Below are 26068 nucleotides of genomic sequence, written 5' to 3'. Positions count from 1 at the left end.
ATCTAACCCATTGTTCAAAAAACAAAAACAAAAATGAAATTCTTCCTCCATCTGTACAGGATATTTCATTTCTATGCTCCTTAGAGAATCTAACAAATTAAGGATTCATAGAAGCAAGCCTAGAATTACATATATTATATTCCTTTATGCTAAAATTTGGTATATACCTGGTGTTGGTTGTTACAGCAGCAGCATATTTGGGGCACACAAAATCCCTCCATTTGCTGTCATTTTCGAGGAGAAAACAGAAAAGTTCTCTTCCACACATGCATGGCTCTTCTCTGCCCCACACAGAGCCCTCTGAAGTCCTCGAAGCTCAGGCACTTCCTGCACCTCCTGTATTCCCTCACTGCTCTCCTAGTCTGTACGCAACACTGTTCTCAGCATGTTCTGTCTCCTACCATTCCTTTTTTATCACCTTGCTGATCATCCCCTGGGGACCCTGCTTTCCGCTTTCTCTTCTGACAGCTAATTTTGTGCAAAAGTAATCTTAGTGTAAGGTGTTTGTGGTTGATAATAGCTTAATATTTTACCTCTTCTATAGTTTTATTGCATTTTAATGGGAAGTTCCTGGAAATTAAGTGGCTTATCTTAACCACAGGGAATGAAGCAAGAAGGGGTAGAATTTGGGGCATCAAGCCAGGTCAATAAGGTATTTGGGACAGAAAGTTTCTTTGACATCATTCTATATTTGATCTCCATAAACCATATTCATCAACATTGTCAGGAATTATGTTTATTCATTATAAAAGCTAAATATCTAGAATTTATCCTTGTATGAGATAAAACTGATTGAGACTAGAAGAAAAAGGGAAAATCACTGGAAGAGTTAGCTGTCATGAGTTAGAACTATGAATAGAACAATGGAACTGGATATTTTCTTTCTTTCAGTTGAGTAAATTTTAGCATTGCCTTTTAAATTTTTTTTTTTTACAAAGTGAACTATAATACAAGTACTGAAAAATCTACAAAGTGATTTAGAACAAATACCCAAAGAAATTCCATCCTCATTAAGAAAGCTTTTTCTGATACACATACATAGCATAGCTTAATATGTTTGTTTTTAGTTTTTATGAAAATTAAAATATAAACTATATGCCATTTATTCTCTTATGCCTTGCTTCATTGACTCAACATTGTGTCTTCAAGATTGAACCATATGTCTGTGTTGTACTTTAAAAATCTTATATCAAAAAAGAATCTGCTGTATGAGCACATTAGTGTTTATTTATATGTCCTACTATAGATGTACTTTAGGTTTGCTCCTAGCTTAGGGACAGCATGATAATGTTGACATAAATATTCTCATTCATACCCTTTTATGCACACATGTACTGTACATGTACACATATTTATTAACAAGTGAAATTATTTTTAATAAGGTAGTTTAGTAGATTTTTGCTGTATAACCCATTGCCACAAAATATGAGTGGTAACAATAATAGCCTTTATTAGTCTCTCTCATATCTGTAGGTAAGTACCAATGTCTTTGCTTACTATTGATATTTAGGTTACTTCAGAAACCATTGGGCTTCCCAGGGCTTATCCTTCTCATGACAATAGAAGAATTGAAAAAGCCTGAGCCACATCCCACCTGCATATTTCATTCCTTTGTTCAAATAACATCCATTAGCATTCCACTAGGCAAGTCACCTAGTCAACAGTGAAACCAAATAACAGGAACGTACACTTCACCCTCTATGAGACCCTGACAAAGTTGTAGATAAAAGCATTTGCAGCGAAAACAACTGGAACCAGTACCTCAACCTACCACATAGGCTATGGGTGTGATCAACACACAGTACCAGTTGTCTAAGTTGGTTGTACCATTGTATACTCCACCTATAGTATATGAAAGTTACCATTACTACAGAAGCAGTATTCAGTTTATTTTAAACATTTAGCGGTATGTTAGGATTTTAATTTGCTATTCCTTTTTTATTCCTTCCTTAAAAGACAGAACCAGATATTATTGGTCTTTATGATACCGCTGTTTACAGGTGACGAGTTCTGCTCCTTCTAATGTTGAAGATTGAACACTAGAGAAGCACGCCAAGGCAAGCATATTAAGCAGGTTTTATTTAAAGGTAATAATCCAGACTTGTCCCGGCAGGAAGAAGGGGGCCATGGCTGATGTTCTAAAGTCCCAAGAAGTGAGGTACCCTACATCTTTTATAGGTTAAAGTCTCTTTTGTTCTCCAGTTCACTCCCCCCTTATCTCTCCTTCCTGCCTATGTGACTAGGCCTGGTTTTGCATAAAGTGAGAAGTGATAGGCAGGGGGAGGGCCAAGGTGATTCAGCCAGGCAAGGGCCCAGGGGGCATTAATTAGCAGCCTTGATAAAGGCAGTCCTTGATAAAGGCAGGTAAATTTGGTAATCAATGGACTCTGGAGATCCTTGACATTCCATTCTTCCAGGAACACTCTCCAACTTCCAGAGGCAGATGGCTTAATGGCTTCATTTCCTCGATTTGACCCCATCCCCTATTTCTACACTAACTACCTGTCCTTAATTCTGGCTTCATTTATGTTCCTAGTGTCTATCATTTTTAATACATATTCTAGAAAGCAGAAATTATAAATTTCTCCATGATAGTTAAGACTTTGGATTCAAACTAAACTCTCTACAAGTCTTGTTAAATTAGATAAGTTATATGTATATATAACTTCTCTGACCTTTAATTTTCTTTTATTTTTTTTTTAAAGAAATGGATGGTTTTAATTTTTTTTTCACGTTTTCAGATGACTTTTTTTATTTGTTCTTTCTAGATGTACATGACTGTAGAGTGTACTTTGACATATTATACATACGTAGAATAACTTGTTCCAATTAGGATCTATTATTGTTCCTTTCCCTTCATTCCCCTTTGTCTAGTCCTGTGAACTTCTAATCTTCCCATCTCTTATTGTGGGTTAGCATCCACATATCGGAGAGAACATTCTGCCTTTGGTTTTTGGGGACTGGCTTATTTCATGTAGCATGATATTCTCCAGCTGCATCCATTTACTGACAAATGCCATAATTTCATTCTTTTTTAAAACTGAGTAATATTCCCTTATGTATACATATCACATTTTCTTTATCCATTCATCTGTTGTAGGGCACCTAGGTTGGTTCCATAGTTTGGCTATTATGAATTGAGGTGCTGTAAACATTGAAGTGGCTGCATCACTGTAGCATGCTGATTTTAATTCCTTTGGTTATATACTAAAAAGTTGGATAACTGGGTCAAATGGAGATTCCATACCAAGTTTTCTAAGGATTCTCCATACTGCTTTCCAGAGTGGCTGAACCAATTTGTAGTCTTAACAGCAATGTATAAGTGAAACTTTTCCCCAACATCTTCACCAACACTTATTGCTATTTGTATTCTTGATAATTGCCATTCTGACTGGGGAAAGATTGAATCTCAGTGTAGTTTTGATTTGCATTTTTATAATTGCTAGAGACGTTGAACATTTTTCATATGTTTTTTGACTATTCATATTTCTTCTTTGAATTGTCAGGCTTATAATGATAATTAAATGTCATAATGAATGAAAAAGAAATATTTGCACTAGGTCAGCACAGTTTCAACTATAAGTAATTTAAAACACAGACAACCACACACCAAAAATGAAAACAAGCAATAACCACAAAGCTCTCAATATCGTGCCCACTTTTTTTACTACAGACGCTTCCACTTCCTGAAGAATTTGTAGGAATGCTTAACATCTTTTGAATATGAGCCTCTTGTTGTTATACATATTTTAATCTACAATATGGCTTGCATTTTCATTGAGTCAATAATGTCTTAAATGAACCAAATTTTTCATTTCCATGTAGTCCAATTTTAATGAATACATTTTGATTCGTTAATCTTTTATTTTGTAGATTGTGTTTGTAAAAAGTTTTAACTACTAAAGTAAGACAGATGTCCTTCTATATTACCTTCTAGAAGATTTATTGCTTTGATTTGAATATTTATATTTGCAATTCAGATAGAATTTATTTTTTGTGTATCCTGTGAGGTAGCAGTCACATTTCCTTATTTTCAATATTTATGTACAATTGACAAACCTACCATCTATTGAAAATATATCCTTTTATCCTTAAATGCCAACACTATCATGTACAAAAAATATTCATTAGTGTGTGGATTTGCATTCTGTTTATTTTTCTATCCATATGCCAATATCACAGTTTCTTAATTGATGTAGATTGAGAGTAACTCTTAATAAATTATAAAGTTTGTTTTATTAGCTCAACTATTTTTACCCTGTTCATTTCTATATACATTTACAATCAGTTGGTGAATATCTGCCCCCACCCCTAAGTCTCTTTCTATGTATTTATAGATCAATTAAGGGCAAATGTACATCATAGCAATATAGAATCTTCTAATTCATAAATATTACATATACTTCCACTTCATTAAAGTGATCTTTAGTTTTTCTCATATCATCTTACAGTTCCTAAGTAGAAGTCTTCAAAAATTTCGTAAGATTTATTCTTTGATACTTGGTGTTTTTGATGTAATGGTAAATATACTGTTAATTTCCTATCTCTTTGCTTGTCTATAGAAATAAAATAGGTTTTTCTATTTGATTTTGTTGCCAGAAATGTGTGAAGTTCATGTATTTAATCTAATTTTCTGTACTTTCTTAGATGTGTAAATTTCATGTATTTAATCTTTTTTTCTATACTTTCTTAAATTTTCAACATAACTAGAGTTTTCATGAATAGTGACATTTTCCCCTTTTTTCCCTATCAACTAGTTTCTTGCTTCGATGAACATGTAAAAGCTACCCTCGTTGTATGCATAAAATTATCGATACTGAATATTCCTATCTTGAATTCAGTCTTGAAGAGAATGATTTTGTTCTTTTCTTTGGTCATGATGCTTGCTTTAAGTTTCATTTAGACTTAGTATTGGAGAAAACAAGCTGCCTTCTATGCCTTGTTTGCTAATGTGTTTCTTGGGATTTTGAAAAAATATTCTAAACATAGTGGATATTAAACTCTCTCATTAGTGTTTTCAGTTTCTGATGATTAAAGATCCATATATAGTTTTAAAAAGTAATACAGAGTGCTCCTACTTGGTCCATTTCTCCTCAATGGTAACCTCTTGAAAACTGTGGTACAGTGTCATAACTAGGATGCTGATACTGATATTCCAGATACAGAACATTTTCATGACAAGGATCCTTTATGTTGGCTTTTAAAGTCACACTCTTCTCCCTCTATGATTCCTGGCAACCACTGGTATGTTCTCTGCATCTATTATTTTATCACTTAAGGATATTACATAAATAGAATCATACAACATGTAATCTTGTGGGCATTGGCTTTTTTCAATTAGAATAACTCTTTGGAGATTCACCCAGGTTATGGCAAGTATCAATATCCCATTTTTTTTTTTTATTATTGAGTATGTATTCTCAGATGTGATTGCTCTACCTTTTGTAAAACTGTTCATTCATTAAAAGATACTTAATATGTTTCTAGGATTTTTTTCTATTTTGAATAAAACTACTATAGCATTTGGGGAGCATTATTTTTGGTGTGCATTTGTGTAAGCATAAGTCTTAATTTCTTTATAATAAATGCCCAAGAGTAAAATTGCTTTTTTGTGTGGAAGTGCATGTGTAACATTTTTTAACAAAAATATCAAACTTTTTTAGAGAAACCGTACCATATATGCCTTGACTAAAATGTCTGAGCAATTCAATTTTCCAAATCTTTAAAAAAAAATTAGAAGTTTTCAACATTTTTAATTGTATCATTCTGCTGGTATATAATGGTATCTCATTGGGTTTTGAATTTGTCCTTATTTAAGACTAATAATGTTGAACAAGTTTTCATGGGATCATTTCTCTTTTGTGTGTAGAATTAGGTGAAATTCGTCTTGTTCTTTTGCTTATTTTCTAATCAGATTATTTGTTTTTGCTGCAAAGTTTTAAGAGTGCTTTATTTTCCCACTCTAACGTATCTTTTCATTCTCTTAATGTAATCTTTCATAAAACAAAAACAATTTCTCTTAAATTTTGATAGGATGCAATTTTCAATTTTTCATTTTAAGAATATGCTTATAAAAACTTTACATTCTGAAGATTTCCTCCTATGATTTTTCTAAAAGTATTATAGTTTTAAACTTTAATTGAAATTTGTGATCCATTATAGGTTGTGTAGAAGGTGTCAGACTTAGCTCAAGGGTTTTGGTTTTTTATTTTTCCAATTGATGCTTGATTTTTCTATACTACTGGTTGAAAATGCTTTATTTCTTCCTTTTTATTACCTTTGTCAAAATTTGATCCATCATATTTGTATAGGTTTATTTCTGTAATTTCTGTTTGGTGTCCTTAATCTGTGTCTAAATTTTTGTCACTATTATATTGTATTTACTACTGTTCTAAATAACTTCTGAAATCAGATAAATTAATCTCTCCTATTTTATTTTTTTTCTTTTTAAAAACTATACTAGCTATTTTATTTCTTTTCCCATTTTACAAAATATTATATATATGGTTACACCTACCCAAATTAATTCTGTGATTTTAATAGGACTTTTGTTAAGTCTTTACATAACTTCTAGAGAAAATCATCATCTTTAATATATTGAATCTTCTATCCATGAAAATGGTATGAAAAAAATATTTATTTAAACTTATTATGATTTATTTCATTAATATTGCATTTTAGCACAGAAGTACTTCATGTGTTTCGTTCAGTTTACACCTTACTTTTTCATTTTATGAACAATTGTGAATTGGTTCTTTTTGGGGTGATAATAACCTAATTGTTTCCTGTCATGCACTTTATTTTGTTGTGTCTTTTGTCTCTGTTCCTCCTCCTCCTCTTACACTTTATTCTTATTACATTCATTGATGTTTGCAGGTTGCTAGATTCTTCAACTCCAAATCTGAAATATATGATACAAAAAGAAAATTCAGGTAGTTCACTATCATGTTGTCTCCAGGTCTTGAAGTTTTCAGATATTTTTTTCCTCTCCACATTTCAGTCTTCTTATATTTGTTTTATATGTAATACTATGGTTTTAAGTTGCACATAGCAGAAATAGTAGGGAAAAGTACATTGCTTGCTATCTTTCCAGAAAAAGCAGTCTTTTTATAAATTGCACCTCTGCCACTAGAGGTTCTCATGTATTATCTGTGGACACCATGTTGCTGGTACTTTGCAATCTTTGGGTATGCATCAGGTGAGGACTCTTTAACTTCCACAATTTCCCTACTATTTTGATTTATGTGAAGACATAGTCTGTATTGAAGCACATTCTATCTGGCAGAACTCTAGAAGACGACTACAAACATCATTTTTTCCATATGTTTGTCTTTGATTCAAGAAGTCATTGTTTAGAATGTCATCTTTTAATGATGACCTCTGCACAGGCAAACTTCCTTGTGGAGTCCTGCAATTCCAAAGGACATGCTCTAGCTTGCACCTCCTCATTGAATTTAATGTTTACAATAAGCCCTACTAAAGAAAAGAACAGGGACATAGGCATTGTGTCAAACATGGTGTTAAATAGAGCATCTGCAAGGCCAGAATGTATGTGATTGGCTACTTTGGCATCAGACTTCCCTGAACAATGACACGGACCATGTCCATCTCCAGAAGACTGTAAAGTAATAAATTTTCCATTATGTTTGTTCACATGTCTAGAGAAAAGATTCAATTGTTATGTTCCTAAGGCATTGGGGAGACCCTATTCCTCACCGACCTAAATAAACTGGACTATACTCTCAATATTACAGTCTAGGGAAAAAAAATCCAAGCTCAGACCCATAATTTCTGTGAATTTCCTGGGCTGATATTCTTGAGCACATTTGTCTTTAGCATTTAGTATTTTGGTATGGAAGCATGTCTTGTTCACTTTGAGTCATGCTGCAAGCTCAATTCTGCCAACTTTCAAAAACATTTTCACAGTCAACAAGCACTTATACTCTTACAATATTTCACTGAGAGTTAGGTTAGGGGTGTGGTGGATGTTACATCAGTACTTACACAACATCCTCTCTTCCTAGCATCCCAGTCTTGCTCTTCCAAACTGTTTTCTACTTTATACCTTGGGACTCACCTAGCTCAATATCAGTTCCTGAATGTCCATTGCTATCTCTTTAAATAAGCACATTTCTAAGTGTTTCCGTTATAGCACTTGTTAAAACTTGCCTGTGAAATTGCCTGTTTTTATGTAATTCCCCAAAATATAAACTAAATGTGGGTAGAAACTGATGACAACGTTTTTGACCTTGTAGACTCCGCCATCAGAGTGTGCAGCACCTATTATAGACTCAGATGTGTTTTGAATTTATTGCTGATACATATGTTGATAAGTACATTAGATTTGTGTCAGTGCTAAGTCAGCCACAATTTAACTTTTTGTTCAAGAAAAAATGTCCAGTACACTATGATACCAGACACTTTGCTCTATGTATATGCACAAACACCTGCACGAATGTACAATAGAGTTGATTTGTTTAAGTGATCCTCTGAGAAGTTCTTATAAACTTCTTATTTGAGTCTTTGTATTATTTATTGCATTTTTAAAAATCAGGTCAACCATTAATAGCTTAGACATATGTACTAGCTCAGTTATAGAAAAATAGCTTCACTGAAATATGAAGTAATTATTTCAGATATAGAATAAGTTATATTAAAAGCATTCATTTATCTCAAGATTTTTGAAAGTCATCTAGTGAAAATTCAATAATAACTTTCTGGTATTTTTCTAAGTTATATGCATTTTATGGATTTAAATTACCCCCAATTTTACATTGAAAGGAAAATGTTTTAAAATAATTTAAATGCATATGGTTGTTCTGGAAAGAAATTAAATAAATTACTTTGGTGGGGAAATTACCCAGAACACCTTACATATTTTAAATTAATCAAAAATGTATATATATTTTATGATTATTGCACATACATTCTGTCAAGTCCTCTGTGATTTATTGGTTAGGGAAAATAGTTATACATAGGTAAATACAAATAGCCTAAGTGATTTACTTTTGTATAGTTTGGCTAATTGGTTGAAATACTGAAAATCAAAACATAACATACTTAGAGTGTGAACTGTGCTTTATTTTTTCAAAAGCAATATCACATGTTTTACTTTTGTTGATCCTTATAGAAATCCTATGTATTCATGTGTATGTGCTATTATCTCCATCTTACAAATAAGGTTAAGTAGTTGGCCAATAGCAACTACTTATTGCTATTGCAACATTTATTTAAAGTCATATCCAAAGTTTTAATATGGGTCTTTAATATTTTCTTTTATGTAAAATTCTGCTGGAGAGAGAAAGTGAGGAAGACATACTCTAAGAGAATCAATGGTCTCAAATTAAACATGAATATGTTGAGATGAATTTTAAGGTGATAGATGCCTCCAGGAATGCTGTCCCATTGTGCCTTTCTGTGCAAAGAATACAGCAGGCAGCTGCTACCATTTCTGCCTGATAAAGCTTTGTGTACATTTGGCCTCTTTGCTTGGGAAGATAAATGAGCTCACTTCGGGGTTGGGTCTATAGGCAGATGATTGAAATTCAGGGAAGTGTTTATATGTATTCAACAGAGTATTTCTGACAGTACATTTCTGCATGGGTGGCCTCAAAGGGTGTGGATGAATGGAAACTGAAAGAAAGATTGTTTGTGGAAAGGAAATGAAAGGAATTAGTTTCTATGAAGGCCAGGCAGGTGACCTAGATTCCCCACACTGGAATGTATACTCTGATGGACACTTTTTAAAAGAGAGAAAAAAATTCTTGGATACAGGGACAGACTTCAGTTTCTAGCCAATTCACATCAAGACTCTTTGAAGGGGTTTTCTGATCTCAAGAGACGCTTTCATTTAATATATGTTTCAGATGCTGGGCTTATCCAAGGATCAGATAAACACATGACGAGTTCTAGCCTTGATTATTCTGCACGCCCCTGGCTTCAGGAGGCTCTTCTTTGGGGCTTTGAGTTTAAATAAACAAACCTGAAATCTGAAAGACTCACTTGTGATCCTCAGGTCACAGAACCCTTTCCAGAGTAACTCTTCTTATTTTCCTATGAAATTGAAAAACAACCCTATGTATCCTCCAAAAAAATTGAAAGTAATTCCACATGATTTCCCTTCAATAGGAAGAAGATCATTGACAGTTCAAAGGCTAGTGGGATAGAAAATAGAAAACTTGTATGATTGGCCAAATGTTGAGTGGATTTAGAATTGTTAGGTTGCTGAAACCATACTAGATAGACCACTGTCCAAGTCATACTTCCCACATTTCTGCCTTTTTAAGCACAGTTATAAAGAATGAATTACCTTGAGTCTATGAATCTCTGCCACATAAATTTTATAGTCTAAAAAGTTCATTGTATAAAAGTATTTATATATGTCTCTCACCATAATTGAATAAGTACCTTGAGAGTCAAGACCATGATTGTCTGTCTGTCTTTCTCCCTGTGTCTGCAGCACGCAGGGGTGTGTGTGTGTGTGTGTGTGTGTGTGTTAGAGTCTTCCTATCTCCAACATCTCCAACAGCTAGCAAAAGATGGATTTGTGGGAGGTACTCAGCACTATGCATTGAAAAAATGCCTCCTGTGTTTGTTACCACTTTCTAAATCAAGGGATTCTGAAAATAATTCATTTGTCCACTGGTGGCTCAAAATCAGCAGTGTAAATAATTATCATCTTGTGCCAAAATCCAGTGGTGTTCTAAAAGCTTTTAACAGTGATTCCATTTGCTCCTTGCTTATAATAAAAATGGTGGGTGAAAGCAAAACACAGATTGCAGCCAAAACCTAGGAGTTTTTGAAGTTCAGGCTAAGAAGGTTTAATGAGTGTATCTCATTAAACACAGTTTAATGAGATACACTCATTCTACACATTTAAACATGCAGAAATATGTAGGTTAGGTTTAGTTTGAATAAGAACATAAAGTATGTAATGAAGGGACTTAAAGAGTCCTGTCCAGAGCTCAGACCCAGGCAGCTAACCACCCATTGTCCTCACACAGATGATCCATGGACCTGGCAAAGTCAAAATTACCCAGGTTGATCCTGTGGTCATCTGCCTTCCTTTTCTCAGGAAACGTCATAATCATCTGCTCAGCTGCTAATGCCAGAAATCTGAGGGTTTTTCCTGTACTTTCTTTTTTCCTTGTTTCCACGTATAATCAATTATTAAGTGCTTCTAATATCTTGCAAATATATTAAATTTTTTTTAATTCATATGACACTATCTCAGTAAATGTGTCTATTCTCTCTCACCTGGATTTCTAAATTTCTATTTAATCTTCTTTCTATACCACTAGGTGCCACCTTAAAATCCACATACCACCCCCCAAAGAGTGAGCATTTCAAAAATGGTCTTCTGATGATAGCATTGCAATAGAGTTCAAATTTCCTAGTAACAATGGCCATACTTAATCTTTTTTAAACATTACTCACAAGCACCCTGGTTGAAGACTTCCAGACCTTCTCTCACGGAATCCTCCAAACAACTTCATGAATTAAATATCAGTATTATTGTAACTTTTTAAAGTGAGAGTTCTACATTTTAGAGTGAGAAGGTAATTTTTCTAAAGACAATTGACTGGTAGTGGTGGAGTCAGAGTTAAATCCAGGAAGTCCTGACCTGTCTCAATCAAAATATCATTTTTTTTAAATGTATTTAGGAGTTAGTCCAGTTTATCTCTTAACAACATGTCTTCTCTAAAGCCTAGTATTTAGCAACACTGAAATCATTTAAGTTTTTGTGCCTTTAACATGACCATTTCGTATTCTGTCTTTCCTTTTCCTTTTCCTCCCTTGCTTCACCTACCTCCAACTCCTCTTCAACTCAAATGCACTTACTCCAGGAAACATGCCTAATCTTCCAAGTGTTAAGTAGGAAGTAAGGTTAAGATCATACCAAGTATCTTTCTCAGTCTCAAAAGAATGACACTAGAAAGTGACAGCTAAGGAAATCTGACAAATTTACAAATATGTGGAAATTAAAGACTACCTTCCCAAACAACTATGAGTCAAGGTAGAAATCACTAGAGAAATTAGAAAATACTTAGAGATCAATGGAGATGAAATCACAACAATCCAAAACTTAGATGCTTACATTAAAAAAGAAAGACTGTAAATTGCAGTGTGATGTTAGCAAGATGGACAGTAGAGGAGAACCCTGCTCATATCTTCACAGTGACAATAACTTGGCAGTCATCCACAGATGGTTCTTAGAATATTATCCAGTAATAAAAATGAATGAACAACTGATTATGGTATAGCTGCTGAGGAAACATGAGAGTCTTGCTATGCCAAGTGAAAGAAGTCAGATGCAGATGGCTCTCTATTTTGCGATTCCATTTATATGAATATTTTGGATTCAAACCTTATTCCATTTTGAATTTTGTATCTGGTACTTTTAGTGTTGTATGTAGGAAATTGTCAAACACAAAGTCATTAAGCTTTTCTATCTTTTCTTCTAAAAGTTTCATAGGTTTCTTTATTACGTTTAGGTCTTTGTTCTATTTTGAGTTAATTTTTATATGTAGTAAAAATGAGTCCACTTCATTCTTTTTTGCATTTGGATATTCAAATTTATCCTTCTCATTTACTGGTTTTGGTCTTGGTACTATTGGCATAAGATCTGCTATTTTGCTGGGGCCATTATTCTCCCTCCTCTACACTACGTTACAACCCAGATTGTTAGCTGGAGAACTTCCTAACCAGTAATTGGTCCAGATTGTTAGCCCCCAAACCTCCTCGCCAGTCATTGGCCCATTGTTATTAGCCCAAGCAATTCCACTACTTAAGAATAGCTCCCCCGCCATTCTCTCTCTCTCCTACACACTCTTGAGCTCATGGGCTCTCTCTCTCTCTCTCTCTCTCTCTCTCTCTCTCTCTCTCTCTCTCTCACACACAAACACACACACACACTCTCTCTCTCTCTCTTTCTCTCATTTTCTCTCTCTCTCACCCTGTGGGCAGACACCCTACCTGTCTGCTTAATAAAAATCTCTTGCTTGAGTTCCCACGTCTGGAGTGGTTTCCGAGTGCTTTCAGGCACCCTTATGGAAAATCAGTGGACTGTGTGTGCTACAATCTATCTCTAGGCTCTCTAGGCTGATTTGTCTGTATGTTGTTTTCATGCAAGTACCACACTGTTTTGACCACTGTAGTTTTGTATTAAGTTTTGAAGTTGGGAAGTATAAACTCTAGTTTTGTCCTTCTTTTGAAATTATTTGTACTGTATATGCCTTAAGGTTCCATATGATTTTTTACGGATTTTTTTCAATTTTTGTAATTGGAATTTTTATAGGAATTGAATCAAATCTGTAGATTTTGGGTGTAATATTAGCACCTTAGTAGTATTAATATCTTAGTAATATTAAATCTTCAAAACCAAAAACTCACAACATCTTTTTACTGTTTTTCTGCAACATTTTATATTCTTTGTTTAAGTCTTTACACCTTCAATTAAGTATATTCCTATTTGATTTTTGGAATTGATTTATTGATTCAGTCTGTTCATTTTTAGTGTACAGAAACACGACTTCTGTCATTGGTTTGTGTTCTACAACTTAAATTCATTTATAATGTGTGTGCCTGTGGGTGTTTTTGTGTAATCTTTAGGGTGTTCTGCATGTAAGATCATGTTATCTGTGAAAATATAATTTTACTCCTTTCCAACTTGATTCCTTCTTTTTCCTCTTTCATACCTAATGGATCTGACTAGGATTTTCAGTACTCTGTTAAATAAAAGTAATGAAAGCCAGAATCTTTTGCCTTACTCCTTGTTTCCTAGGAAAACTTTTTAGTGATTTACCATTATAAGGTTAGGATGTGAGTCTGTGACTCATGTTTAGAAAGAATTGAAGGACTTTTCCCAATGATTGTTATCAAGGTAATTATATACATATTTATTACATAAATATACATAATTATATACATATCAAGGTAATTATATACATATTTCACCTAAATTTTTTGTTTCCTTTCTGCCTTATATGGCACCGAAATTTTTATTGTGTTCCTCCCTTCTCAATCTGCTTACTTTATTTGGATAGTGTGTCTGATTCTCTTACTTAGTAACTTATTTAGAAATTCTTTGTTATGAAATCTAAAAATTAATCATGGCCTTTCTGCTGAATATATTTGAATATAAACTTTGTCTTGTGTTTTTCAGAAGATGCTTATAAGACCCAGGTTAGGATTGACAATGAGCCAGCTTATCTGGACATCTTGGACACTGCTGGCCAGGTAGGTGATGCACTTCAGCTTCTCCAGTCACTGAGACAACTGAAGGCTTTAATCTCATATATATGAGATGAGTATATGCAAACAAGAGAACAAATTTGCAATACAAATAAAAAATTAAACATAAAAAAATGGGCATGAAAATGTGATGTATTACTAATTAGCATCCAGAATATTTTAAAATTTCCTCAATTTTATAAATATAAAAGTGTACATGTAAAGTGTCAATGAAATCATAAAAATTAACAAAATTGTTCATTATTTTTCCTCAGATACACACAAAACTATTATAGATCCCGCTTTGAAAATGATTTTCATTAGAGAACTTCAGGAGATTATTTAAAAAGGAAATTTTATTTTGCACAGTGTATGGGATCAAGGCTAAGGAGATATGTTCAGTGATGTAAGCAATGTTTAGCATAACCTAATACATTCCTCCAAAAACCTGTAGGGAAGAGGAGGAGGAAGAAGAGAAAGAGGAAGAGGAGTAATTTAGGTGACGTTAAAAAATATATAATTAAAGTACTACAACAATTGTAAGTAAAATATGAGGAAGAGAAAGTTCTTATAGTATTTACAAGGAGGGTAGATGTTTTATTTAACTTCAAGTGTTCAAAATAAGCATGCTAAAAATGCAAACCCATGTATCGAGTGCCAGATACATACCATACAACTTAAAAATGAGCTGAAGAAAAAAGGAGGAACACAATAAAAATTTCGGTGCCATATAAGGCAGAAAGGAAAAAAAAATTTAGGTGAAATATGTATATAATGTGGACATGGAAACATAAACCTATCAGATATCAAAATAAATGAAAACAGATCTCTTTCCTAGGGTAGACAAGTATTATCACTATTGTAATAAATGAAAGACTATGACTAACTTATATTTGGTTTAAAAGAATCACAACGATAGAAAAAAGTGGCAAATCAAATAATGGAACAGTGCTGGGGATGTAGCTCAGTGGTGGAGCAATTTCCAAGCAAGCACAAGGCCCTGGGTTTGATTTCCGACCCCACTAAACCAAAAACAAACAATAATAATACCTAAGACCAAAAGTAAGTTAAAAACAGCCAAACTTAAAACAGCCATACCTGTATTAATACCAGGCAAAAGAGATATTATGCAAACAGTATCCTGGACTATAAAAGTTCTAGTTTGTAATGAAAAAAATCATCAAAAATAGTTTCAAATTATAATCTATAATATTAATAGCAATGGAGAGGACTGTAAAGAACAAAATTACAAGCCCAAAATCAAATACAATGGGAAGTATTAATTCATCTCTGTCAATCAGTGTTGGGTCAAGGAATAGTACAATGGTAGATTTGAAAACACATTTAACCCAAATAGAATGTTCTATCCAATACAAGAATAAACATTCTTTTCACATACACATGTTGTTTTTATTTTTTATTTTCTATTGATTTCTAATCTTGTAAAGAATGTAATCTGCAGGAGATTGATAATTTGATGGATTTAGAATTTTACTTTGTGGCCTTGGATATGATGCACTTTTATAAAATGTTTAAGCTAGTGGTTATCTTTCTGGTTACCTCTTTTGGAGAAAGAGAAGAAGTTGGGAAATGGGGCAATACAAAATAAACTTCAACTATACCGGCAATGATTTATCTTTTATTAAAGTTCTGATTGAATGTAAAAAGTTATTAATAGTTGAAAATCATGAATACACAGGTTTTCACTATATTATTTTCCTTTGTCCTTAAAGACCTTAATAATTTTAAATATATTTCATTTTTTTCACCTATTTATGTAACTACTTAAAAATATAACTGCAGAAATTGGAATATTGATAATGCACAAGTCACTAGAAATAAGTAGTCAATTCATACATTCATGGGTTATATGAAGACTATCTGAAATCAATATATTAATAAACTCATTTGTTTCTGGGAACATTCAGACAATGAACTTAGGTGAAAAGATTGATGAAACCATTGGGGGATATTTACAATAGAAAAATTGTTTCAATTATTTGAAAGCCTACCTTATCTAAAGCAAAGTACATTTGTTTTTCAGGGGAATTGGAGGCTTAATTGAAGGAACATTGAAAAAGCTACATTTCAGTAGGTTTTTCCAATGACTGAAGTTGTCAACTGAAAAAGCTACCCTGGGAAAGAGCAAAGTTGAATTATTAGAAATACCAACCAGAATTAAGCATATGTAGAAAGTGAAATCCTTCACTTGTCAAAGAGTCATTTGGCCTACAGTATTTGTGTAGACTTACCTGGTCCCAGTCATGGTGCTAATGTAATGGTAAATATTTCTCTTTCCCATTGACAATTGGCCCAACATTGTCATTGTTAAGCCAATGAAAGGTAGGCAGTTGAGAAAACCCACTAATTTGGGGTTAAAGTCTATAGAGGTATTAAGGGGGTTTCTGCTATTCCTCAAAGTACGTTATACAGGTAACTCTCCTCTCAGTCTACAGAAAATGAAGAAACACGGAGCAGACCTAACACTACCCCAAAGAAAGAAGCAAAGCCTAGTTTTCCCAGACCTGAAGCAGGCTTGCTCCAACACTACACAGATTACGAACTAGAGAAATTATAAGCACCTATTGTTTTAAGACCTTAAGTTTGAAGTGATTTGTCACATAGCATTGTTGTGGAAATAATGGATCAATATGGCATATTAGTAAAGCCTTTTTAAGTTCAATATAGCTCAGATGGTCTATCCACCTAGCTATGGGTAAATGGGTGAGAGATAAATTTAAGATACTCTGCTTTGGTAATTCTGAGATACTTGCAAACACACAATTAAAATGATAAAGCGATTAAATTTGTGTATCATTAAATATTTTTCAAAGTAAGTATCAATTACAGCCAAACAGTCAGAAGTACATAAGGCTAAACAGATGGTGATATGCTGCCTTCCAAACTATTATTAAATCTATGCAGGGAGGAGGTGGTCTATACAGTTGATTTAACAGAACTATGACCCTGCAGGGGATAGGAGAGAACACCATTGAAATATTTTTTTAATAATAACATGTTTTTGCTTTTAGCGTGTTGTTGATTTTCATATTTGTTGAAATTTAGCATTCTTACAATAAACCCAAGGGGTAGATAGAAAAGCTATTATTAAAGTAACCACCTAGAATACATACATTGTTATACAAAGAAGTGAAGTGACTGTCCTCTTGGAGGCAATAATGGAAGCCAAGTACCCACCTGTTTCACGTTTATGATTGCAATGGAGAAAAAGTTTTACCTATGGCAAGTCTCATGGCTCCTAGAACAAAACAAAAGAAAGATTAAGAAAAGGAAAGCATAACCACAATTTTAAAGCAAGATCTTAAAAGATACAGGAGCTTCACAGAATGAAGAAAGATCAAAGATCCAGGAAAAATGGTATTTTATGCTTAAGTTTGATGCAGAATAGACACCCATGATAAACACCATTAGATTAAAAGTATGTGTAACCTAAGAAATAAACTGTAATCAACTTAGCTAGGCCAGTTCTTCAGATTCTTTTTGGACTCTGCCACACTCCTTCTCACTTAATTTAGGGCTGGACATTTGTCTTATGAAGGTTTTTAAAACAGGGGACAAGAGAAAGTCAAAAAGACCTTTCTGCTTGTATAAATTTCTCAAGGTGCCATATTTAGGGGGATGCCCGGCAGCACCCCATGCTATATATATGAACTTGCAGTGCTACAATAGTACCATGGAAGAAAGGTTGAACATCATCAAAACTCAAATTGGAAAGGGGTTTTACCCCAGCATTCTTCCAGGCTTGCAATTCTCTCTTTCAATGCTAATTCTCCATCTAAGTGCTCCTTTAGCCTACATTTGAGTCCTTCCATTGTTCAGGAATTCTGCTGAAAATAGATAGCCTCTGGAAAGCTTTAATTTTTAGTATGCTTTCTTGCCATGAGCTAAAAATTTCCTTTCTGTAGTTTACTCTTGATCCTTGACCAATCTCTTGAAATATTATATTACTCATTTTATAAATGGAAAAATTAAGTTTCATAGAATTTAAGTGGCTTCTTTATGGCAGTACAGCAAGCTCTAGATCTAGCTGTGACTAGAAACCATCCATATTTCCACTCAAGCTCTTTCATTTTTCATTTCTCTTATGAAATCCCTTAGTATGTACCAAGGACTGCCACAGATCAAGAAAATGCAAGATAAAATAGAGTCTCTGCCCTCAAAATGCTTGTGGTTTGGGGCAGTGTGGATGTGCTAATTAAATTTTGCAGCAAATTAGAATGAAGATTATAGTGGAGTATGCAAATTTTGCTAAGGGGTTATCTCAGATTTCTAATATAGCTAAATCTAAAATAGAAGTTGCAAGTGTTCTTAAATGAAACTCCAAGAAAATATGTGTAGGAAGTTCAATTTAATTATAACTGTATTAAATCATACTCATCCACATAAGAAGTACTAAAAGTAATTTTTCTCCAAAAACACCAGTTATCTCTTTGAGACATTCCATGAAATCCAGCCACTGAAACTTCCTAGACTTACGCATCATCGCAAACATGGATAGTGCCTGGATTAAGTCATTCTGGAACAACATAGCTGTAATTTTATTTGGTTCATCCCCTAACCAACTCTGCAGTCAAAGCAGGTTCCTCAGCCCATCTGACCCTAATTTACTCATCTGTGAAATGAAAGAATTAAACTTGATCTCTAAGGTGTCTTTCAGATTTAAAACTGTGATTTTCTGCATTACCTCTGGCCTGATTTGTACATTATTCTTCTCTGAAAGCTTTAATTGCTTTTTAGCCTTAAGCTTTTTATTTATCTTTTATTTTTACGTTTGTGGCCTATCTTTAGAATTCTTTAGGACATGACTCTTTTTTTAGGAATCATCACATTCCACAAGTGATTGTGAATATTTTAGGGTCCTAGAAGATGAAACTTGGGCTAAATTGTTCCCAAATGGTTACAAAGCTCCAAAATAATCAAGTGGTCCTATGAGAGGGATATTTTAGACAGCTCCTCACTAATTGCATCCTAGGTCAATGCACATATGCCAATTCCTCAGTCACTTTTCATTACATTTTGAAAATTTTGACTATTTGATAGACATTAATGTGCTTAAGTCAATCAGTAACACCACATTAGAGTTGAAAGTTATGAGAAGGTGAATCTTAACCTCGTCAGTCTTGGATTTGCTGAGAACTTGGTTCAGTTTGATGCTTTGTCAACTGGGTGCTACAAAAGGGTAGAGATTTCTTCTTTCCATTTACTTCCCACTCCAACGGATTCACTTTACTGCTAGCTACCCAACACTGACTCTAAAACAGAGTTCCTGTAACATAATCTTAACATGGATATCTCTTTCAGGTTCTTCTCAAATGATATCATGTAGGTATGATCTAGCTCCTCTAGAAGTAAGACATATTTTAAGGAACTATTCTAGATGTAGAAATACATCTTTATCTGCATGGCTTGCCATATAGTCATAACTCTGTGAGGAGAAAGTGCAAGGCATCTTTAAAGAACACTTAACAATATAGCTGAAGTACAGACTAATAAAAGAATTGCCATTGAAAGAATCAACAAATCTACATCTAAATATGAAAAGACAGAATATGTTCACAACCAAACTCATGTCCTGAATTGATAGAGTTTGATCATCTCCTTTGGTCTTGGGAAAATGGGTCAGGTCACGGTGACCCATTGGGTTGGATGGAGAGGTTTGAAAACAACTCACTATTAACGTAAATAGAATGGCCATGGATTCTGATTTTTCAAGGATATTTCAGGTTGGTACTGGCACCTGCTGTACAGCAATTAAAGCTTGCTATTTCTATCTTTAGCACTGCCTTTCACTCAAAACTGCTCTGGTTTGTATAATGACTTATATAGTCATCCAGACTATAAGCAAATTACTAACTCTCCTTCTCTAATGAAGAGGCTCTAAAAGTTCCTGTGATTTAATTATGCAAACAAGGAAAGCAAGCTACCATAAGGAACACAACCAGAAACCAGAAATAAAACAAAAGTGATTTTTTTAGGAACAACATGTCCAAAAAACACATAAAATAAAGTTCATATGTTATTTATAAACTCTCTTGTAACAAGGGAGATTATCAGTTTCTCATTCTGAATCTATTTCATATTAGGGTCAGATATAAGGTGTTGAATACCTTTTTTTTAGTCTATAATTTTTAGAATATAAACTTCAGGAGTGTACTTGTAGAAACAGGTATTTTAATAGCAAAATAACCTAATAATTTATAACAAAAGAACAAGAGAAAGCGATTTTAAAATACAAGATGAAGCACGAAGCATGTTTTAGAAGCATATAAGTATGGGTCTGTCTGCTATAATGGCAAACATTTCTAACCTAAATCCAATAATGGCATTCATGAATAATACTATGAAACTATCAAGAAATTATAATTATGATTTTTATTTGCTGTTAAAGAATACTAAAAGCATGCAATTTAAAAATTCAAAGCGATGACCATTGTTAAGGGTTTTTTTTTTTTTTTTTTAAGGTAAATATTTCTATTGATTCAGGGGGAATAATTAATCACACCACCAACTGTATATTTACAGATGCCAATGACAATATTTTTAGTAATTCATTGTATTTGATGATTAACTGTATTAGCTTATATGTCTATACTTCCCTAAATGTATGTGAGGTCTCATATTCTTAACACAGGTAATGCACATTCATGGGTTTGCAATGCTGGATTATTTCATATTAATACAGAAAAATCAAATAAAACTCATGTAGTCCCTGGCTTAGGAGAACTTATAGCTTATTTTTACACATGTTAAAAAAGAATTTAGACTTACAAAGAAATAAATGTTAAATTTCATTACCATATTTTTAATGACTTCACCTCTTTAGTTTTCTCATAGTGAATTTCATTACAAAACCACGCTTTAAGCATCTAATTACTCTCTAGTGTGATATGCAGAGCATTAAGATATATATTTATCATACATTTTTTTAGCTGAAACTTGGCAATTTTCAAGACTAAATTTGCCAAATTAAAAAATAAATTGATTCATACTTGACATAAAAGTACTAAAATGATAACCAAGATACTCTGAAGTATATTTTTGATAGAAATAGCTGAAAAGCAGAATGTCAATGACTTCATATTTCATTTTTTCAGCTTCTTTGTTGCTATTAATTCCTTTAGTATTCCATTTTTGTGGTGGACAATGCTGGATCTCTGTATCCTATAATTTCTGCTGGGCCACTGTGTAAACAGAAATTTCACTAAGAATAGTCTTTAGCAGAAAATCCACAGTCAATTTATAAATGTTTTGTACTGAATATCCATGCTGTGACTATAATTATGAATATTTTAAAAATTTGAAGGGGCATTAAAGTTCAAAAATTATAATTTCCTCAGTTTACTAATAAAGACACCATGGCATAGAAGCAGCAAATGGCTTATCCAATGTCACATGGTTTCTAAATGCTGAAGTTGAAGGCATCCTAGCACTAGCCCATGAATCATTCCTAGAATCCTGCAGGGATGTGGCTTTAATACCTCTTCTAAATGTTATCCTGTGAAAATGAATAGTACTGAACTATCTATGAGTGGTGATGCTTCCTATATGTGTATGACTTTTTTGGCAATAGCAATGACATTATGATTAAAGGAGATTTAGTTGGAAACCAGCACAGAATATTGGCAAGCACAATGGATAAAAAAATTCAAGAGTAGTAAGTAAGAAAAAAAAAATAGGAATACTATAAGTACAAGGGTTCGTTCACTACCATCCACTTGGCTTTGTACATTCTTTGTAACATTTTGCACAAAGGATTGTGTCTTCCCTAATTTTAAACATCAGGAGAATTTATTTGCAGTCTTGCCATGAGTTTCATTGAGCAACTGGGGAAGTTTTAAGATCATGGATGTGAATAAAAATATTGCACTTTGTGATATTTATATGAAGATTGAATTAGCAAGAACAATAGACTGAGCACCTCACATTTGCTGTAATCCTAAAAATGTCATGAAGGAGGGTCATGGCTAAGGGTAAGTTTGCTATAATACTGAATGAAACATACAGGTCACATGACTTATTTTTTCTATTTGACATAAGCAGGATATGCAGCATTAGACAAAACATTGTCTCTGATTCACTTTCTCTTCATGTTCAAAAGAACTTGCATTTAAATATTCTTTAAAACATTTTGTGCTCTAACTTTCTATCATTCTCCAAATTATTCTATTTGACAATGAGCTACTCTGTACAGGATACTGATTGTGTTCTCTGAACAGTACTAAAAGCCATGACAGATGCAAACAAATTTGAACAATATTTCCTGTCCTCAAAACAATTTGTAACTTATCAGAAGAGGCAAGATGTACTGGTTAGTTAAGAGAAAGTGTCAATGACATACTATAAAAATAGCTCCCAATATAGTTTTAAGAATGAAAAGCAGGTATTTTTCCAGGTAAAATGATAGCCTCAAAAGAATAAATGAGGAGGGCTTCTAGCAACATATTCTTCACATCCTAAAGAGATTGTATTTACACACACAACTTCTAATATCCTACTCTCTTAAAAGGAAAATTGTGGAAAATAATGCCTATCATCATAGACATTCTAGCAATGAGATATTTTGATGACAACATGAAAGTTTTCCTTTGATATCTCCCTTCACTTCCTCAATGATGCAATGTTATGATGTTAAAACTTTTTTCTGTGCTCTTTTTAGGAGAAAAGAGGGTGAGGGGGAGTCAGAGTGTGTTTGGAGAATCCTGGCTATCTGGAAAGCTTCAAGTGGTTGAGATGAGTTCAGAGGAAAGAAAATGAGAAACTGGGTTTTCAGACATATTCAAGGCTTAAGGAAAACGTTCATTCTTCCTTCTAGATAATATTTCTGTATTTTACAACCTTAGATTCAACAGTTTGGAAAATTTATGGTGCTGTGATTTCAATATGGTTTCAGGTGCTGAAACCTTGGTTTTCGGTGAGGTGGTGAATTCTTTAAAAAGAGGAGTCTGGGTGATTAGTCATTGAGGCACTGATCTCAGAAGGTTCTAATGCTGGTCTGGCATGGTGAGTTAGTTCTCTTGAGAGAGTTGTTATAAATAGAGCACAATTGACCCCTTCCTGGTCTCTCCCTTCTATCTCACCCTGTTCTCTCTCCTCCTCATACACACTCCCACCACTATGCCTTCTGTCATGTTGTGATGTAGCCAGAAGGCCCTCACTGGAGCCAGCAGATGTCAATATCATGCTCCTGAACATTCAAAACCATTAGTTAAATAAATATTTTTTAAATAAAGTACAGAGTCTCAGGTATTTTGTTATAGCAAGAGAAAATGGACTAAGATGTATGATAATAAGAAGATGTCTTATCCATAAAGAAGGACATGATTTCGTAGAAGCAAACTGTAGACCTGAGTTAGGTAGACGAGATGCAAAATAACAAAGTCCTTATAGTTATTAAAAGACAAAATAGTAACACATTTAGTGTAAAGATCTAATTTTTTTATTTGTAATTTTAGAATTATGCAATACCTCATTTGATCTTACAGAATGAGTATTGTGATGAGTTCAACAGGGAAGACTGGCTGTATAGTCAGGAAAGGGCTGAAGAAAGTGGAAGTACAAAATGAAAAGTGGATTGGCCCTTTGAGTTAGTTTCTTACAGAGTTAAAAGGTGACATATTAATTGTGCCATCTCAGGTAAACCGGGCTCATTCTGACTGATTGCTATGAATCTGCTTGTTTTTCTTTTTACTTTTGAATATTGGCTCATTTCAGAGTTCAGTTCCATTACATAGCACCAAACATTCTGGTGATTTGCTGGGGTCCAATATAGGAACTCAGTTAAAAAAAAAAGTCTTCTATAACTTTGTTTCACATATTACATACTTCATGGATGTTATATCAAAATTAAACAAGTCTGTTTCCTTTATAAAATTAAAAATATCCTTAAGCAAAAGATTGGCTTCTCCTTTTATGGCATTACCATTCCTGGTATCTTGTTAAAGGTACTGTAGGTGCTTCTTAATTATGTAACTTTCGGGGGGAAGACACGATAAATCCAATTTTTGGTTGTTGTTTTTTGTTGTTTAAGATGACTGGAGAATTTGTTTTCTGGTAAAACTATTCTTTTTTTTTTTTTCTATTCTTATTCTTAAGATTTTTCAACAGCCCTAGAAAATAAATGTATAGCATTTCATTTGAAATCTGGAAACAGAATTTGGGAAAACAAACTTGTCCTTAAGAAATCAATTCTTCAATTAGGCAGCAGAAGTGCTGAAACATTCTCATTCAAGAAACTTGTGCTATTTGTTGGACCAACTACCAATAAATAGCGTGCTGATTTTGACTTCAGTGAGCAACCAGACAAACTGTGACAAAAAGAGCTGGAAAATATATTGCTCCAGAGCAATTAAATGTCTTTAAAGTCAGTAAGAAACTTCTCCTAATCAATAGAATTTGATGAGAAGCCACTTTATATAGGACTATCCTGGAGACTGCTAATTCTGAATTCTTTTAAATGCAAATGCAAAAGATAATGAATATCTCATTCTGAGACCACTTTCAGTAATAGGGGTTCCATGTTAGAAGGACACTTTGAAAATAACTGATGAGTCCACCCACTAGGCCAACAAGTGTCATTGGTATCACTAAGAAATCAAAAGGCAAGTTTTTCCTGCCAGGATCCTAAGCCAAAAATTTTGCACCCTGCTTTCTACTTTGAAGCAAAGCTGTTTGACTCTGAAAGGTTCTTCAGATAAACATGCTTTCATACTCTCTACATAATACTTCTGTGAGTGACTTTGGCAGTTATATGGAATCTGCCAGCTTATTATCCCCAAACTCTATCCTTTCATCCTAAATTGATTCAACTTTCAAATGAAAGTTAAAATATCTAATGGAAATTTGAAATTCATTTCTTTCAGTAATATTTTTAATGGCCCCATAAACTGAGTCCCTTACAGGATGAAAGTGGTTTTAAAACCATTTTAAATGGGTTTCCCATTTCAATTTCTTAATTGTTTTTTTTTTTTTTCCTATGATACAGGAAAGCCCCATTTACAAAAAAAATGCAAAGTGCTATTGCTTTTCATTGCAGATACCCAGATTTGACTTCAAAATGAAGATGCTATCTGAGAAACCCAAACTGCTTCCTGTAGCAAGACTATTATTTTGTTTCAGATGAGTTTAATGGTTAAGTGTGGTAGAGATCTGCTTCTATAGATACCTGTGCTTTCACCCATGAACATTTCTTTCCTTTATTCTGATATCTGAAATTTCAGAGAAATGATTTTGAGTTATGGAGCAATAAAAAGTGGATAAGAGATAGATGAGATAGTCATTTTTATCTAAAAATGTGTGAATGAGCTAAATGAAGCCAAACATCCTCTTAAGGAGCTACGGAAAGTCAACAGGAACAATATATATCTGGGAACTCTAGAGACAGTGCTATATAAAGTGTACATTGTCTCTTCCCTCTGAGTGGATACCATTTAGGGAGGTTCTTCTATTGATTGATGTAAAAATGTTAGATAACTCCATTTTAGTAGTTGTGTTTGTTAATGAACAATTGCTTTCTTCACTTTGGTTCTGGTAAGACCATAGAAAATGTAATTTCAATAACAACACATTGGTGACTTGAGGGATATGTTGATAAAATTTAAGTGTGCCGTCAAGTCAGCGAGGTCACATGTCTTCACAGTAGATCAATGGGATAATATTGCTGCTGCTCTCTTGACATGGTTTTAGGAGCTGTGTCTGCTACTACTTTCATCTTGCTCTTTAGTTTTAGACAAAAGTGTGGTTACAATTGGAATTCAGTTAGCAGAGAGAAGTATTTGAGTAAGCTTGGTTGAACAGCTCTAAGTCTTGATTAGAGTTG

The 26068-nt window shown here is 33.6% G+C and overlaps 1 protein-coding gene across 2 annotated transcripts in view; it reads left to right on the top strand.

The window, feature by feature from the left end:
* The window catches only part of Rit2 (Ras like without CAAX 2), a 337785-nt gene that overhangs the window by 106369 nt on the left and 205348 nt on the right, over window positions 1-26068 (top strand). For both annotated transcript variants that reach the window (XM_047526662.1, XM_047526661.1), the window contains one exon: window positions 14165-14238. In XM_047526662.1, coding sequence (XP_047382618.1) covers window positions 14165-14238 — 74 coding nt within the window. The remainder of the gene's footprint in view (window positions 1-14164; window positions 14239-26068) is intronic.

This window comes from Sciurus carolinensis, chromosome 15, assembly GCF_902686445.1.
Source record: "Sciurus carolinensis chromosome 15, mSciCar1.2, whole genome shotgun sequence".
Classification (NCBI taxonomy): Eukaryota; Metazoa; Chordata; class Mammalia; order Rodentia; family Sciuridae; genus Sciurus; species Sciurus carolinensis.
Note: the sequence above shows the minus strand (reverse complement) of the source record. Positions and strands in the feature narration are given on the sequence as shown.